General features: G+C 39.7%; 2 protein-coding genes and 1 long non-coding RNA gene across 7 annotated transcripts in view; 1 reads left to right on the top strand and 2 right to left on the bottom strand.

Moving 5' to 3' along the window:
• sidt2 (SID1 transmembrane family, member 2) overlaps window positions 1–3,889 on the bottom strand; it is a 13,319-nt gene extending 9,430 nt beyond the window's left edge. For 2 of the 4 annotated variants that reach the window (XM_034868108.1, XM_034868109.1), the window contains exons 1-5: window positions 3,062–3,889; window positions 2,841–2,962; window positions 666–830; window positions 500–545; window positions 1–99 (exon numbers count right to left, since the gene is read on the bottom strand). In XM_034868108.1, the coding sequence (XP_034723999.1) occupies window positions 1–99; window positions 500–545; window positions 666–830; window positions 2,841–2,962; window positions 3,062–3,310 (681 nt within the window). In that variant the 5' untranslated portion in view covers window positions 3,311–3,889. The remainder of the gene's footprint in view (window positions 100–499; window positions 546–665; window positions 831–2,840; window positions 2,963–3,061) is intronic. The other 2 variants (XM_034868110.1, XM_034868111.1) reach the window with 1 other exon arrangement.
• Window positions 3,890–5,782: 1,893 nt separating this feature from the next.
• sik3 (SIK family kinase 3) overlaps window positions 5,783–19,248 on the top strand; it is a 37,495-nt gene continuing 24,029 nt past the window's right edge. For both annotated transcript variants that reach the window (XM_034868105.1, XM_034868104.1), the window contains exon 1: window positions 5,783–6,107. In XM_034868105.1, the coding sequence (XP_034723996.1) occupies window positions 5,817–6,107 (291 nt within the window). In that variant the 5' untranslated portion in view covers window positions 5,783–5,816. The remainder of the gene's footprint in view (window positions 6,108–19,248) is intronic.
• LOC117942605 overlaps window positions 15,741–19,248 on the bottom strand; it is a 16,334-nt gene continuing 12,826 nt past the window's right edge. Inside the window, exon 3 of the long non-coding RNA XR_004656158.1 lies at window positions 15,741–15,758. This is a non-coding gene — a long non-coding RNA (uncharacterized LOC117942605). The remainder of the gene's footprint in view (window positions 15,759–19,248) is intronic.

Raw genomic sequence — 19,248 nt, 5'->3', positions numbered from 1 at the left:
GATGTCTTGGATTGACATAACGGAGCAAGGAAAGGTCATTTCTGAGTTGACCTTGACGATCACAGTGTCCACCCCATCAGGAAAGACATACTTGAAGTACTGAGAGAAAGGGCAAGGGAAAGAAGAGGGAAAAAAAGGCTTAATGAAGGAAGTAAGGAAGATACAAAATGGGAATATTAGTTGAATATTCATTTTCATTAGCCATATTAACAGTTTAGTAGAATTATTGTCTTCAGAATATGGGGTTTGTATATAAACTTAGTAAATTACTGACTGGATGAAATACAGGTGCTATAAAAGGCCAACAGGAACCAACAGGCCCCTTTTTCATGGATGAAACTTTTCTCAGCTTTTCGTATCTTTCTCGTCATCTGGACCCTCCACCCCCACTCTCACCCTGTCTGCTATCTACATTTCTGTGACTAAACGGCCCTATTGTAGAGCAGCACTTTGTGTCATCCCTAAAAACACACAAAGCTTTGATGTTAAGCTGTAATACCTGAGGTTGGGACGGTGACGCGGTGAAGCTGAATTTCTTGTCTGTCCTGTAATCAAGGTAAAGGTGACAAGTCAATCATACCAGTAGTTCTCAGTTACTACAAAACCTAGCCTTAATCTGAGAATTCAGGCAGCTACTGCACTGTCACTTGTAAGATGTCACTTACTGCAGGGTGAAGCTTTCAACACGACTGACCCTGAGCTGGTAGTTTGTACCCAGGCTGGACAGGGTAGACACGTCCACAAAGAAGAACTGGGTCTCAGAGGCGGCCCGGGTTGGGGGCTGGCACAATGTCCGGCCCACATGACTGTAAGGGTACTTCCTCTGGTAGCTGGAGAGAGACAGATAGAGAAAAAGAGACATTGGCAAAAAAAGAGAGAGAAAGAACAAGCAAGCTCAAGTTCCCATGTAAAAGGTTTCACTTTTACAATTACCAAGACCTTCAAGTTCTATTTATTAATACATTATTTATTTATCTAAAACTCTTTACGGATGCACAGAATCAATAGATACTTTAAATCAAACTTTATTCTTAACAATCAAACACAGAGTACAATGTGGTGAAATTACTGCATTTAACCCATCCAAAGTCTTAAGAGCAGCGAACATCTATACGTACAGCATCCAGGGAGCAACTTGGGGTTCAGTGTCTTGCTCAGGGACACTGTGACATGTGGCTGGATGACCTGGGATTGATCTGTCAACCTTGTGGTTGTGGGTCAACTATTTCCCCTCCGGGCCACAAGCCACCCATTTTACCCACTTTAAATAAATTAACGGATAATTGGAATAGAAAAAAAATCTAAGAAAAAAGATGGACATGTTATGTGATGATGAAAGAATTATTAGATTATTATAAGATTCTTTAATATAATAGGAGTATACTATGCTGTTTCAGAATCAAAAGACCAAACTGGATCATGCATAATCTCTGAAAAGCCATAAATACCCAACTCTAACAAATGTTGATAAATGCACATGGCTTAGCTCAAAAACATAGAAGTGGACTCTTTTAAAGATATTATTTCACAAAAGCTACAATAAAAAAACAGAACTAAAATCGCTCTGATGACTTTCAGGCAGCTCATTTACAGTAAGCTGGGCTCCTCAGATTTGGTGGATCTCAGAGGAGGAAGTGAAAGTCCAGTGTTCATTAGTAATCTGCTAAAAACATGCCTGGCCACGAGGCTGCATAGGCAAGACTATATTGCAAGGTAATTCTGGTGTTGCACAACCAGAGCAAGTGCCTTGGAGTGTGGGAGAGACAGATCATACAAGGCTGTTAGCCAATGGACAATAAACTGCCCAACTTCTAACCTGTTGCAAACTCCAACCTGATTAAATCAGATGACAAACACTGTGTGCCCTAAAAACAGTAAGACAAATCCAGACCATAATAAAGGCTGGCCATTTTAGATTTTCCTCTCCACAAAGTACATCAACAGCTGCCCTTAGTGCTCCATCCAGCAAATGTCTACATACAACTATTACATGTCCACATAGGAGAATGGAGGATTCCTAAAGTAAAATACCTCCTGGAATAAATTTGACCCTGTATATCAGATCTGAAAACCCATCTCTCCACCACATTTACGCAAAAGTCTACAACAATCACAGCTAGCATTTACAGATTTCCTTCTCTATTTCCTAGCCAATTAAGTACACACACAGCTACAGTATCTACACCAAACAAGAACATTTGTGCATGACCTGAAGTCATAAATGTTTACTATCTAGGGGAAAACAGCAGTAACAGCCAGACACTCCCAGGAACATCGGATTAAACCTTCCTGTACAATCCTATTCAGTGTTGAGGAGACTTGCCTTACAGTACAGTCCATTTACATCTGATTTGGTCAGTTGGGGCTTTGTGACTAAATTTATAGACATAGAGCTTAATCTGTACCTACAACAAATGTGTTCACTTCCCTTTCTAACTGCCTATGAGAGCGTGTGCAGATCATATTCCATTTGAATGCCAGCTGTTGAATGTGTCATTGCTCAATTCAACAAACTCAATTAAAATGCATTGAAGGCATTAATGTATGTTTGCCATACATTGTATATGACCACAATACTGGAAATGGTTGTTCTAAGGGAAGCCAATTGGCACATTCACTATATCTGTGCCACATACTTATCTCAGCTTTGCTCTACAATTTGCAGAATATTATACTAAGAACTCAGAGGACTTAGGCTAATAGGCTGTTCCTTTGGCAAAGAGAGGGCAAAGAAGCATTATGCTGGTCCTCACTGTAAAAATTAGAAATACTGTTTAATTGTGATCTTGTAGGACTGGGGGAAGCTGAGTAGGTGGCAAGATAAAAGTGGTAATACTTACAGGCCTCTTAAAATGAGAGGGACTTGAAAAGACACCACAGCTTGCTTCTGTCGTACCACAAACAGGATAGGACTCTCAAAACCCTGTGATAACACATCCACAAACACACGCACTCCCTCCGTCTGACACCCAAAGACAGAAAAAGAGAAAATATCATATTACATATGATTATTATTTATCTGATTTTTAAGTGAAAGTCCAATTTGACAATGTAAACTCACCTTATTCCTGGAGACAGTGTGATTGAAAGCATAGATCGTCTGGTTTTCACTTGTAACTGTATCATTATAGGTGACATCAAACTGTGCATCTTTCTGGATAACATTGTTGGTTTCCCCCTTCGCCCCACTGCCGAAAACAAACTGGGTCACACATAGCCAGAACAGGGCAGCCAATAGTGGTCGGGTCCAAGAAGGAGCAGGTCCACAGCTGTTTTTATGTCGAGACTTCCAGCAACTCCTTAACACCATTTTGTCTGACACCGTCTTCCTAAAATGTAACTAATACCTAACGTTATTCTAGCCTTAGCGAAAACTCCACCCCATTCAGCAACAACTACTCGTAAGATGGCTAGCTTAGCTGTGCCCCTTCCAGCAATAACCAACAATAACAACAGCTGCTAACTGACAAGCTAAAGAGACAGCGAGGGATTTACATTAGCTAAATATTTGCACCTCGTCGTATTGACATCTGCAACAAACTCGAAGCCGCCAGCTAAGGTTATGCAACAAATAACACAAGTGTCGAGACACAAAGTTTCAAGACAACGCTACCGAATTCCTCTTCATCTGAAAACCGCTAGCTGCGCTACAACGTTAGCATTGTTGGTCAACGCTGCTAAGGCAGCTCCATGTTTTGATATAGCTAGGAGTTCGGTTCCAGCTACGCGCACAGTGTCAAAAACAGTTTTTTTCAGTCCGTCCAATGTGATCGGTTGTCACGGTCTGTATTCGCGGTGCCGCGGCATTATGCAAGTAGCTAGCTAGCTATATCTGGTGAAGAGATTGAGCGTGTTTATAGTGTGAGAAATCTGTGACATTAGCGCCCCCTCCACGCTCAGACAGTAAACAAACTGAATGTGACGTCATGTCTATGCCCTCCATAGAGTCCTCTACTAATAGATATGTTTTATATCTATGCCTCTGCTACTATCAGTACAGGCCCCTTCATGTACATGTTTTGGTCTTTCGTATTTAATGATACTCACTGGGAGAAACTATGGGGAATTTGTTGTAAACACTGTATAATTCAAAGAGGCTTGCCGCTTTATTAGTATGATCACATAGGCCTTTAGTAAAGCAGGTATAAGGAAAAGTACAGTTTAAGATGCAAACAAAACATTATGTTAACATTAGTGCAAAAGCAACAAACATGTTTAACATCATCAGCAAGAACATAACTGATGTAACAGTATGTTGAGGCTTATATAATGAAGTAATAATATTTAGTGTGAGTGTGTCTGTTGTCAGTGTGGTATCAATAATAGGCTTATGGAAGTGTCCATCAAGATAATAATTCTAATTTACCCTGTAAAACTTGTGTTAGAAAGATTCAAACTGAATATTGATTAAGTATGATTTATGTTGACTAGAGAAAGAGAGTATTTCACATCAATTTTTTCCGTGTATATTCTTGTCTGGATTGATGTAGGAAACTTTCAAAAAGAAAAACATGAAAGTGGAAATTAATAGGCTATATTTGATGTAATGCTATATTTTAGCCAAGATACAATTGAAAATACAAACATGGTATACAACTATTTCAATTTTTGGAAAATGTCACATTCATAATCTTTGTGTGTGTGTTTGTCATATTTTGTCAAAATTAGCTGCTGGGCAACAGTGATCCTCCGTTCAACTCTGCCTCCAGTTAGTCTTGAAGTACAGAATAGCAGACTAAAAATGGCAAACCAACAACTCCTAGGTACGTTCTGTTACTTTGAGCACTTTCTGACTCCAGGTTTTGTGTGCCAATGGGTCTGCATAAACAATTTTTAAGAATATCAAACATGATTCCTCAAAATAAATCAGGGTGTTGGGTTTAGACAATGCAGGGCCTGCCTTTAGGGACATAATTCATCTTATTTAAAAGTGCATATACCAAAACAAAATGTCGGTTGATCAAATTAACTTAAAAACATTTGAATGGGGAACTTCTATTTCAATCGCTGGGTTTCTGGGACTCAGGGCAGCTGTCTGCTTTGCTCAGTTGCTAATCCAGTTAAGGACGCAGAACTCCTCTCTGCCATAGAGTGGTGCTGTCTACAACCTGGTGAGGGCTATAGAATAATAGAGTAGCCTAAAGTAGTCTAAATACATTGTATTTCCCCCACTTGCTAAAATTGAAAAAGCACCGAAATTTAAAAAGAAGAGGTGTGTCATGTCTCCAGTGTAGTAGGCTAGTAATTTCTGGTATTGAGTTGGAGTCAATGGGTCACAATATGTGAAAGCTATTAACAAACTATCTTCTATCTTCTACTATCTCTAAAATATGTATTTTAAATTAATTCATTACAGGTAAGCCAGTACATAATAATTACTGGCTACTTCAGGCCAATTTAATCCATCTATCTATCTATCTATCTATCTATCTATCTATCTATCTATCTATCTATCTATCTATCTATCTATCTATCTATCTATCTATCTATCTATCTATCTATCTATCTATCCATAATTTATACGGGCAAGTCAATTTCTAGTTTCATTGGCGTCTGATCATACATAGTGTAGCAGTTTGCAAAATTACTGAATCATGGGAACCAGAGTGATGGTGATAATGCGCACTTCTTTGTTGCCAAGGCAACCAAAATACGTTTCTGTGGATGAAGTCATTTGTTACGCTGATCGTTACCATGGTTACAACCTAGAGAGGGCGCTGCGGAGGAGCGTTTCACGTAAAATGACGCAGGGCGGGGGCGTGCCCGTGATGCGCGCTGCGCAAGGCTGCTTGTTGTTCCCGCAGAGAGGCGAGAAGATGGCGGCCGTGTCAAGCGGAGGTGCTGCTGGGTCCGCTGCGGCCGGGATTACGCACTCTGCCCGACCGACCCACGCAGGCATGGGCTCCCAAAACCGGGCCCAGCCATCCTCGGGGATCACCCACTCCAGTCGTACCAGCACGGCCGCTGGGTGCATCACCAATCCTGGCCACACTTCGGTTACCAGGCCCCCCCCAGCCCGAGTGGGCCACTACGAAATCGAGCGGACTATCGGCAAGGGAAATTTCGCGGTTGTTAAACTAGCCACACACATCATTACCAAAGCAAAGGTAAGACGAGTGATGTCCGAGCGTCAGAAGTGATCAATAACAACTTGTCATTGTTATATGTCAAGCCTTTTTATCCATAAACTCGGGATGACGCTGGGGCCTTCAGGCTCTTAAGGCACAACGGCCAGCCCGCTTTGGTGACACCGCTGCTCGGTGTTGGTGGGGGTCCATTCGAGACAGGGCATCACCTCTAACGTTAACTGCTGGATACAAGATACATCTGTTTTCACATATATTAGTTAGTATTGTTTTTGAGGAAAGATATAAAGGCCTGAGGTAAATGTGTGACATAGCGCAGAGGACGGAGAGAAGGGTATTGACGAAGATGAAAAAGAGGAGACACAGATTGTTCCAACTATAGAATATAGCTTAACGTTAGCTTGCTAGCTAATTAGCTGTTCGGTTAGATGCAGATATCTTTATGACATCCCAACAACAAGGTTACAAGTTTGTAGCACCTAGCTGAATAACTTTAAATTAAAATCGAACTTCCAAAGTTAACGTGTAACGTAATATAACTGTTCGTGAAATTAAACGTAAAAGTACCACTCAAAACTGTTTGGCAGATTCAGAGAGCGGCTCCTTAATTTAACGTTAGCTAGTTTGACACTGCTTTTATCATTTTGCGTTAGGAAAGTTTCTTACGTCTTCATAATACAACCATTTTCTCGCAGTGTAACTATACAAGTTTATAAAAACTGCATTCAAGCTTTTTGCACCAGTTTTGGGGAATGTAGATATCCCATTTTATAGCTAGCTGACATTTTATGAAACCTCCCGGACCAGAAAATATTGACATGGCAACATTAGTTGTTTCAAAACTGCCACCAGCTCATTATCAAAAAATATATTAATGCAAAACACTGTTTTCTGATGAGTCCTGTACTTCAAATATATATAACTCTGACCATGACACATTGCATCCAGGTCTGCTAGTGTTTGTTGTGTCAAACAGTAGGTTGGTATGGCCCTTTTTTTTTAGTTTGGGGAAATTTGGGGCATTACAAAGGGAATGGTTGCTCAAATATTCCAAGTAGGGTTTTTCTTTTCTGCTGACCTATTGGATCAGGTGCCTTTATGTGGGCTGTATTTGCCTGAGAGCCATCTGTTGTCACTCCAGTTAGAGTATGCTGACTATGTCTTCTTGGCTTGCATGGTAGTGTAAGTCAAAAACGACCAAAACAAATAAATCAGAAAGCCCTGGTTGGTGCATTTGACAACAGCATCACTAGTAAGACTTCTGCTAAAAGACACTTGATTTCCAGCCTGTTGGCTTCTAATCAGGACCGTCTGTGCACTATGATGACGGGAAAACCTTTCACCTGATGATATGACTATTAAGATGAGTGTGCACATCCCTTATGATGGATGCACGGCTCACTAACAACAAATAGGGCATACTGTGAGAGCGCACAAAGCAGCCTCTCATCTCATCAATCCAATACACATAGAGCTGTCAAAACTGGCCAAAAATGACATTTGAATGTTCCTTTAAAAAAATACATAGGTTTGAAGGATTAGAATATTTCTTTTTGCACATTTTGTCCATAAGATGGCGATGAACGTATTACGAGACACATAACTACTTTATTTGTGTAGGTGTATTTATTTTAACAAACACGTCCTTTAAAAGATCTACATATACCAGCACATTACAAAATAAACTGATTTTAATAAACTAATGTTCTACTAAGAAATTTTATAGAAAGACCGTAACGTTAGACCTCTTTCTGAACCGTGGTTGGTAGCCGACAAGCTTCTAAATTAGTCAAATTTAATAACTTAATGTTTCATTCTCTTTTCACATCGTAGAAAAGCACATTGCTATCGCCGGAGTGTCAGGCTCATTTTCTGTGTGGCATGAAGCCCTGTTGGGTGGGTGGAAGTTGCAAGCTAACGTTGGCTAACTAGCTGTTTAGTTGTGGGAATCATAACAACGATTTTGTATCCAGTTTCTGTATTTGGATGCAGCCTGCTGGCAAGGAGTTATTTCTTTTCAAGTACATGCAGAACGTACGTGGTTATTGGCTGTTGGCTTTAGTCTTTGCGGACTATGTTGTGTTAAATTTTACATGGAATGTCAAAATTTCTGGGTTCCCACTCGGAAACTAAACTATACATGTCTACGGGAAATGTTACTTTTGCAAAGATATAACGTTTTTTGCTCTATGAAAGACATTGACAAAGACAAAAACTAAGGTCATTTAGTTGATATTTTTAACCAGACCAAACATAAATTCTTTTTTGGAACCTATAGCACATTGCCCATCAACACTAGCCTGTAAACAAAAAGGCCTCAATGAAGAGAAGGGAGAGCATTGCAGCGCTTGGGAGCGCTTTAAAACTGATACAGTCTGTTTAAAACTCAAAGAAGAAAGTAGTAGTATTTGTGATGCATACGGCTCGTAAAATTAAATGAGAACCAAAGTCATTTCAAAAGTCATTTAAAAATTAAATCGTGAACAGGATAAAGAGAGATTGGGATTTTATAACAATTAATCGTGCAGGGCTATTTCAAGTGCAAATGTTTGGCCAAGACAAAGGCGACGTGAGGCGTTGTCATAGTCGTCTTTCGTCGCTACTAGATCTCGGTCGTCTGCCTGATGTGTCAAGGCCTTTAGCCTGTTAATGCTTGCCTGGATGTTAAAATGATAGTGGACCAAGGACTAGGCCTGCACGGGCCAGCATAATGACGGAGACAACAGCAGGATAGAGAACACTACAGGCTGCTTTCACCAGCGACTCGATAGCTGGTTATTAAATACGCAGGAACACGGGAGGGAACGTGGATTAACATGTGGATTAATACTGGGATGTCTACACAACTGCGTGAGTCGATTGACTTCAAAAAGTTTGCCACTTTACTCAAACCAAAGTTCAAAACATCCGTTGTTGTCTTTAGTCTGTTGGCTGTTTAGGTTTTTCTCCTGGAACACGTCAGTCAAATTCTGCACTCACTGCTGCGTCTTGTATTGACTGTTTACATATCTGTGCTCATCAACATCAAATGTACTTTGTATGTACTGTTGTTATTGTTGAATACAATGTGAATACAAATTTCTAAAATTTATGATTTTGTTGAGTTATTATTACACAATACCTTTTCTGACCTTTTCGAATCCCCCAACTAATAACATATATTAAAAAAAAAACTTAAACTAATAACAACTAAACCAAGCATATTCAAAAAATAAAAAAAAACTAGCAAACCACTTTAAAAGCTAATTAAAACTAAATTGAATTTGAAAACACGAGTCAAAACTAAATAATAATGAATGAAAAATGCAAAACTAAAATGCCCTTGGTTTATTTGTCACGTTAAAAAAAATCATGGCAGAGAATCGTGATATCAATTCTAAGCAAATTAAATAAATTGTGATTTGTATTTTTCCACAAATCGTGCAGGCCTAAGCGGAATGACAGAATAAAAGAGAGGTTTGTTGTCTGTTGGTCACAGACAGACCAGTCAGCTCATGATTTTCACCAACCAGCAAAGGTGTTTCAGCTCCCCCAGTTGCTCATGGATATCAGAAGAATAGGAGTGTAGTTTTACATGTCTGTGGATATCATAAATATGGAGATATGTGCTTTGGTGCCTTGTTTAATGGCCTAGGTTTAATATCAATCCAATGAGAAATGCTGACCAGTCAAAAAAAATCTAACAACTCTCTCAGTTGTTAGATGGAGCTGGATCCTGCAGTGCAGTCCTGCAGTGCAGTCACACAGAAGTAGACCTGGTTATTTAATGCGTGGTAGTTTAGAAGGGAAAGGGATGGTCTCTTCCTATGCCTCATTTGCTCGCTGTTGATTTGTTAAACCTAAAACATTCAACAGGCAATTTGTTAAAACTTTGTTTCCCTGATACATAATTACCTTTCTATTGTGTATTTTTAAGTTTTGTAGAATGGAAGCTGTTGGTTCTATAATACTTGCTTACACAGAGGCAGTCACACACAAACCCTTGATGGCAGATAGCTAGTGTGCTGCACCTGGATGTTGTAACAGTGAAAGTTCATCTCCTCTAGACAAAGCCAGTTAGTGAAGTGGAAGTCAAAACAAGAGTTTTGATACACTCACACATAGACTATGCTAGAGACAGGTGGGCCACACTTTGCTGTTCTCTTGATAAAGTTGATCTCATTGTGCACTCTCTCTATGAACTTTATTGCTGGTCATGACCTTTCAACAAGGACAGACTTTCTCTAAGTGACACTAAATGACTCATAAACTAGGGCTGTTGGAACAAATTCCGAAAGTCGAATGTAATTCCAATAGTAAAAAAAATCAACACTATTCAAATGCTGAAATTACTATTCAAATGTGTTTTTTACAGATAGTGTTTCCTGTAGCTGTTTAGTTTTTTTCTTTTTAGCATCTCATATCACTCTTCCAGTCACTGTGACCACTAAGGTCAGAGACATTGTACCAAAATATGAACAGTCACGTCGCTGTGAATGGGCGTATCTGCTAATGTTAGCTACCAACTGTTACCTTAAAACCATCCAGCAATTACCGTAGGGTGGTTACCTGAAACCAATGATTTAACTTCACCACTCATTTTAGTTGTATAAAACAGTGCGGCTGGCAAGAGTAGCATTTGTGTTACCGTGTGTTGGGTTCATTCCGTGGAATGGATGAGTACACAGGATGTATTCTACCGATGATGTAGCAGAATGTTTTCAGCTTTGAATGAGCCCCAAATTTCTGTCATTTTCTCTTGCCTGTCTTTCTCTTAGACCCTAACTATTTTCGCTGTCTTCCTTCATTTGTAATCTGCACAGTTGGTCTTGTGTCCACAGAAGCGTCATCCTGTTGTGCGCTTGTAATAATCCTCCGTGCGGATCAGAATGAGCGGCACAGCGTTAGGAAATCTCAAGAAGGATTGGAAATAGTTTTAACATGACTTTAATATTGACATCCACAGAGCCAAAATGTTTGTTATTAACAGTTAGCTTGTTCTGGTTTCCTAGCTGCATTATGAGTTATAGGAGCTTAACGTAAAGTAGCTGGGAGCTTCATGGAGAAAGCTAAAGTTAATATTAGCTGACCAACAGCTGTCAGTTAGCTTCAACTTCATATATTATCTTCTAGTAATGTGACAATCTGCAAAAAACAGGTTGCTTTTGAATCTTCAATAGTGGCAGCACCATTACAACAGTAGTGTACCCAGTTTGAAAAAGAAGAAGAAAGCCCAGACTGACGGAACAACTCACAACTTTCAGGAAGGTGATAAATTTCCCCGCGGACACCGGACAGCTTACCAACTGGTAGCACAGCTAAAGACACAGGTTGTTATCTTACCGGTAACCTGCAGCTTGACTTTTCCCAGTCAGAGATGATGGAGAAGCAACAGAAAATCCTCCTGCTTCCCTGCGGTCATTGGTGTGACAACATTTTGCCTTTCTTGTGCGCTAGTTATGTAAACAAACAACAAACTATTTGAGCGCCAATGGGACTCCAAAACACCGCTGGCTAAACTTTTTAAAAATAGCGATTTGTTCAGGACCCCCCCCGTCTGTTGCTAGTAATGGTGACGCAGTGATTGGTGACAATTCTCTCCGACCAGTCAGTAGTCTGCAAGTTTTTACGTCACCTTTTGGTACCGTCTCAGCTCACTTGGAACCTCAATGGAGGTGATACTAAAAAAAGGTACCAGGGACTCTTTTCATAATGGAATGACCAAAAAAACAGCGACTAGAGGCTAGTCGAGTTGATACTATGTATTCAAAAAAACGTCAGTAGTGTTGTTGTTTTTTTTCATTTTTTAAATGAGATTTTTTTTTTTTCTTCCACAAAAGAAAACAACAAACATTGACTGAGAAATTTGCAATTGATGCATCCCTGGTAAATTATCCTAGAAAACATGCTCATATTTGATGAAATATGTTGAAATGTGACGTAGGACTTCTACTGAGCGTAACGCAGAAACACTCAGTGTATACACACATGGGTTCTTGGGTATCACACAAAGATAGCTAAGTTGTGGAAATATTTTTTCTTCTTTTCTTCTGTTGTAGAGCTGATTGCTTCACACCACAATTTAAAAGGCTATTAATCAGGCCTGTAGTCGTCTCTTGTTCTTTAATGCACTTTACTGAGACCAAATTTCACATCTTGGCCACATTCCATAACAGATTAGTTGCAGAGCCTTTCTAGGCCACTGTCAACTATTGAATGTAAACATTTTTTCTAGGGGGGGGGGGAACTCTGGACACCTCACGATTTGATTCAAATTCAAAGGCCAACCATTTGATTCTAAACCAATTATCAATCCATCGTGATACAATATTTTTTTGTGCGTTTCCATGCATGATTTAAAGAAATTATACATATAAATCTGAGTTTGTTAGATTTTGACATATACAGTTTTTGTCAACACTCAAGTTTTAATGAAATTGTTTGGTCTACTGGGGGTTTTGTTTTGTAGTCCTTCCATGCGTAAGCCTTTAACATGCTTGTGAAAGTCACCTTCTCTCTCAGTAATCTTCCATGTCAGAGGCTCAGTCATCCCCTCCTCTTTCACTCACTCTGTGTTTTGATTTGTAAATGTCTGGAGACAGTAATTTTGAAAAAAAAAATCAACACATTTGGGATTTATTTTTTAATAAACTAAATTATATAAATTAAAAAAACATTTTTTAATAATTGATTATTAACTTATCAGAATCGAGCAATGAATTGTTCTAGAGGGAATCGCAATGCGTCTAAGAATGATTTTTTTTCCACTCCTCATTTTTCTATGTACAATTAATTGATCAAGTCAATTACATTTTTAATAATATTCACCCCTGTTGGTGTTTAATTTTTTGTAACTTAGATTTTTATTTATTTAAAAATAATGTATGAATTTGATTCTCATTTAATTTTACGGGCCGACTACATCACAAACGCTGCTACTTTCTTTTTAAACATAGACTGTATAAAATAGGTTTTAAAGCGTTGCTATTCCCTCCCTTCATTGAAGCCTCTGTGTTTAAAGGATTGTGGTGATGCGCAGTGTGCTATATGTGCCAAAAAAAATCTATAGTTGGAACTGAAAATTTGTTTTGTTTTGTCATGGTTCATGTGTGCAATAAACATTACACTTCGTTAGAAAAAAATCGCAGCAGAGAATCGTGATATCAATTCTAAGCAAAAAAATCGTGATTCATATTTCCCCCCAATTCGTGCAGGCCTAACGACCAGCAGCCACTCGGAGCATAGACGTCATTCGCACTGGCTGCAAATGATTAGAGAAATCTAATAATGTAAACGTCTTCTCCGCAAATACAATAAAGGTCACACAAAACACAACAACTTTGTGATGATCCATAATAATTCATTGATACACATTTGAGGATGAGCACAATTTTATAGGAAGTATTTTCACTCATTAAAGCGGCAATGCAATTCATTTGCTCGTAATATGTACAGTGAGGGGAAAAAAGTATTTATTCCCCTGCTGATTGCACATTTGGACACTGACAAAGACATGATCAGTCTATAATGTTATTGTAGAATTATTTGAACAGTGAGAGAAAGAATAACAATATATAATAATAATAATAATAATAATAATAGTAATATATCCAGAAAAACGCATGTCAAAAATGTTATAAATTGATTAGCATTTGAATGAGGGAAAGATGTATTTGACCCCCTCTCAATTAGAAAGATTTCTGGCTCCCACGTGTCTTTTGTACAGGTAACGAGCTGAGATTAGGAGTACACTCTTAAAGGGAGTGCTCCTAATCTCATTTTGTTACCTGTATAAAAGACACCTGTCCAGAGAAGCAATTAATCCTATTCCAAACTCTCCAACATGGCCAAGACTAAAGAGCTCTCCACCGATGTCAGGGACAAGATTGTAGACTTACACAAGTCTGGAATGGGCTACAAGACCATTGCCAAGCAGCTTGGTGAGAAGGTGACAACAGTTGGTGCGATTATCGCAAATGGAAGAAACACAAAAGAACGGTCAATCTCCCTCGGCCTGGGGCTCCATGCAAGCTCTCACCTCTTGGAGTTGCAAAGATCATGAGAACAGGGAGGAATCAGCCCAGAACTACACGGGAGGATCTTGTCAATCTTAAGGCAGTTGGGACCATAGTCACCAAGAAAACAATTGGTAACACACTGCGCCGTGAAGGACTGAAATCCTGCAGCGCCCCAAGGCCCCCCTGCTCAAGAAAGCACATATACATGCCCGTCTGAAGTTTGCCAATGAACATCTGAATGATTCAAAGGACAACTGGGTGAAAGTGTTGTGGTCAGATGAGGCCAAAATGGAGCTCTTTGGCATCAACTCAACTCGCCGGGTTTGGAGGGGGAGGAGGAATGCTGCCTATGACCCCAAGAACACCGTCCCCACCGTCAAACATGGAGGTGGAAACATTATGCTTTGGGGGTGTTCTGGTAAGGGGACAGGACAACTTCACTGCATCAGAGGGACAAAGAACCATCATGTACCATCAAATCTTGGGTCAGAATCTCCTTCCCTCAGCCAGGGCATTGAAATTGGGTTGTGGATGGTTATTCCAGCATGACAATGACCCGGCCAAGGGTCATTGTCAATGACACGGCCAAGGCAACAAAGGAGTGGCTCAGTAAGAAGCACATTAAGGCCCTGGACTGGCCTAGCTGGTCTCCAGACCTTAATCCCATAGAAAATCTGTGGAGGGAGCTGAAGGTTCCAGTAGCCAAACGTCGGCCTCAAAAACCTAATGTCTTGGAGAAGATCTTCAAAGAGGAGAGAGACAAAATCCTTCCTGAGATGTGTGCAAACCTGGTGGCCAACTATAAGAAACATCTGAACTCTGTGATTGCCAACAAGGGTTTTGCCAGCAAGTTCTAGGTCATGTTTTGCAGAGGGGTCAAATACATATTTCTCTAACATTTTTGACATGCGTTTTTCTGGATTTTGTTGTTATGTCTGTCACTGTTTTAATAAATCTACCATTAAAATTATAGACTGATCATTTGTTTGTCAGTGGGCAAATGTACAAAATGAGCAATTAAGAACCAAAGACACATGTATTGCCTTATTACATTTACCTTATTACATTACATTTTTTAAACTTTTATACAAAAAAAAAAAGTTAGTGTCCGCCTTCAAATAAAAAAAATGAAATTATCGTCAATATATTGTAATCGAGGTAGAATGTGCAATTAATCGTGATTTGGATTTTAGGGCATATTTTACTTGTATTCTATCAATGTATCATTTTTGAGTGGATATTTTAACACAACCTTTTCCTTGTGAGTGTTTGCCATGTTTTGATAAGCACTGAAAGTGCACAACTGCCATTGCATGATTGTAATGTGCACACTTGTGTGTAATAACATTACTAAGGAGGTATGGTCAGTGCTCTTGTATGACCTGTCTAAGGATCAAGTAAAGAAACACTTTGAAAACCCCTCTGTCTTGTTGTGCCCACAGTAAGGTGTGAGATTGGTACGAGATGGCATTGTACAGCATGTCCTGACTTGTCTGTCTGTGGGGAAGCAGGCCTTTTTCTTCTTTCCTCTTTTTCCTATCTTCTCCCCATTCCTCTTTAACGTTTTTTAGGCAAGAGAAGGATGAGCAGGGGGAAGGCAGGAAGCAAGCGTTAGGTAACATGCCTAATGTACTGTGTAACAATTTTCTCTCAGTCCCTCAGACACAAACACTCACTGGTCTCTAACATAGAACATGCCCTCTCTGTTTCAGACACATGCACACTCAAATGTGATTTAATTTGGGTGAATAATATAACAAATTGTGTTTGTGCTTGACTTATCTTTCTGCCCTTTAATTATTCTGCTGAATTCTTAGAGGCTGCTCCGACCTGGTTGTAACATCTGTCCTGAGTGATCTGATCACAAGTGGACAGCTCTAAGAGCGTGTGTTTTCACTTGTCTGTAAAATGTGTCTCCGAAAGCGTCCTGAGTGACCACTTGTGAACGGATCTCACTTCGCCGCTCTATATGCAAGTGAACACATACATCATTTCTGTTTGCATGTAGGCAGGTTGTGTGGCAATGTGTTTATAAATGTCAGTTGTTACTCTTAGATGAATTATACATTAGAAACGTGCCACGGCTTGGAAAAACGCTACCCACAGTCTGTCTGTGTGCCGACAACGACGTCTATGACGGGCGATGGGTCCTCTGCCGGGGATAAAGACGTTTTTATTGTCTCCCTGTTCAGCTCTTGCTACGTTTGTAGCTTCTAACTGAATCTCTGTGGGCTGAAATATCTGTTTCATCTTCGCTTGTTGGAGTTGTTGAAGGAGATGTTACTGCTGAGGAAGACACAACGTTTCCTTATTTTGCCGCTTCCAAATAAAAACATTTAAAAAACAAAATAACAAGGGTACTTTAATTGTGATTTGGTTTTATCTTTGATGGTTTCTGTGACATGAGAAATACTTTAAACAATTGCGTAATTCCACTCACCGTTGAGACGGCAGTCTTTAATAAAAAACATGCCACAGTTTAAGCTTCATAAAAAGCAGCTTCTAGTTATCTATTGTAAAGACTAGGTTTACAGATTGCCATTATGCCATAGCTGTTTTTACATATACAGTATACTCCAGATAATGTCTGAGGAATCAGGTCCCGACAAAATCCGGAGTTTACTTCTTACACGTAGTACACAACAGGAGATTGTCCATGGCGTGCGTGCATTGTGTGTTTTGAACCCAACTCCATGCTGATATAGGTGTAGCCTGAGCATTACACCCCCTGTGGGTGTTGTAATCTGTGTCACCTGTTGAAGGTTAACCTCATGCATAATATCACCACATGACTGTGTGAGACACAGATGAGCATGCAAGATGCACTTGCCCCAGCTTCCCTCTGTAGACGTTACACCATAGACCTAATTCTCTGTTTAGGATTAGCCTCATTAGGTGAGTCATGGAGGAATGTTTTCAAAGGTAACAACAGAGATACCTCAAGAACGCTCAAAGGCTAGTGAACATCAGACAATGGGGAGGACAAGTATTTGATACACTGCCAAATTTAGCGGGTTTTCCTACTTACAAAGCATGTAGAGGTCTGTAATTTTTATCATATGTACACTTTAACTTTGAGAGATGGAATCTTATACAAAAATCCAGAAAATCACATCCTATGATATTTAAATACTTAATTTGCAATTTATTGCATGACATAAGTATTTGATCACCTACCAACCAGTAAGAATTCCGTCTCTCACAGACCTGTTAGTTTTTCTTTAAGAAGCCCCCTCGTTCGCCACTCATTACCTGTATTAACTGCACCTATTTGAACTTGTTACCTGTATAAAAGAGACCTGTCCACACACTCAATCAAACAGACTCTAACCTCTCCACAATGGCCAAGACCAGGGAGCTGTGAAAGGACAAGGAATAAAATTGTAGACCTGCCCAAGGCTGGGATTGGATACAGGACAGTAGGCAAGCAGCTTGGTGAGAAAGCAAGAACTGCTGGCGTAATTTTTAGAAAATGGAAGAAGTTCAAGATGAAACTCAATCTCTCTCGGTCTGGGGCTCCATGCAAGATCTGACCTCGTGGTGCATCAATAATCACGAGGAAGGTGAGGGACCAGGACCTGTTCAATGACCTGAAGAGAGCTGGGACCAGAGTCTTGAGGAAAACCATTAGTAACACACTACGTCGTCATGGATTAAAATCCTGCAGAGCACACAAGGTCCCCCTGCTAAAGCCAACACATGTCCAGGCCCAGTGACCATCTGGATGATCCAGAGGAGGAATGGGAGAAGGTCATGTGGTCTGATGAGACAAAAATTGATCTTTATGGACTGAACTCTACTCGGCGTGTTTGTAGGAAGAAGAAGGATGAGTACTACCCCAAGAACACCATCCCGACCGTGAAGCATGTAGGTGGAAACATCATTCTTTGGGAATGCTTTTCTGCCTAGGGGACAGGACGACTGCACCGTGTTGAGGGGAGGATGGATAGGGCCATGTGCTGCGAGATCTTGGCCAACAACCTTCTTCCCTAAGTAAGAGCATTGAAGATGGTTAGTGACTGGGTCTTCCAGCATGACGACGACCCGAAACACACAGCCAGGGCAACTAAAGAGTGGAACCTTAAGAAGGATCTCAAAGTCCTGGAATGGCCTAGCCAGTCTCTAGACCTGAACCCAATAGAACATCTTTGTAGGGAGCTGGAAGTCTGTATTGCTCAGCGACAGCCCCAAAACCTGAAGGAGCTTGAGAAGGTCTGTATGGAGGAGTGGGCCAAAATCCTGTGCAAACCTGGTAAAGAACTACAGGAAACGTAGGATCTCTGTAGTTGCAAACAAAGGTTTCTGTACCAGAGTTTCTTATGTATCAAATACTTACATGCAATAAATGCACTGCTAGCTTGTCAGTTGCAGTATGGCTATGGGGGCGTGCCATGCTAGCAGCTAGGTGAGAGTTATAACGTGTCAGAAAGTGACGAGTGTTTGTCACAGAAGTAAAGGCTGGACTACAATAAAGCTATTTGGAACACTTTGTGAACAGTATATGGTATGTCCCTTTTGTGTTGACTTTGAGCTTTTTCAGTTTGTAAACCTATTACGAGCACAAAAAGATAAACAACACAACAAAGGAAAGGGACAAAGCCAAAAGGCATGATAAGAGCACTTTAAATAAAAGTACTAATAACATTCTGTAAAAAAAAAAAAAAAGAGTAAAAGTCTTGCAGTGAAAAATGTTACTTAAGTGAAATTAAGTAAGTATTATCCGGAAATTGTACTTAAAAGTATTAAAAGTAAAAGTACTCAATGCAGGACAATGCTCGCATTTTAGAAACAGGAAATTATCAAAACCATTCTGTTTAAACGTCTTATCATTTATTTTCATTTGTTTTGTACGCCTAATATTGTTGGGTAGTTTGATTTATATTAAAACATCGAATTTTATGAACTTCATGTTTTCTGTGTGCAAAAATCCTAATTTGTAAAGTAAGTAGTAATTGGTGCTTTTTATAGTAATGTAGTGGAGTAAAAAATACAATATTTCTCTCTGAAATGCAGTGGAGTAAGTAGAAAGTGACATGAAAAGTAAAAAGACTCATGCAAACTACCTCAAATTTGTACAGAACTTGAGTAAATATATACAGTGGGTACGGAAAGTATTCAGACCCCTTTAAATTTTTCACTCTTTGTTTCATTGCAGCCTTTTTCCA

The sequence above is a fragment of the Etheostoma cragini genome, chromosome 3 (genome assembly GCF_013103735.1).
Source record: "Etheostoma cragini isolate CJK2018 chromosome 3, CSU_Ecrag_1.0, whole genome shotgun sequence".
Classification (NCBI taxonomy): Eukaryota; Metazoa; Chordata; class Actinopteri; order Perciformes; family Percidae; genus Etheostoma; species Etheostoma cragini.
This window is presented reverse-complemented; position numbering and strand designations above follow the sequence as displayed.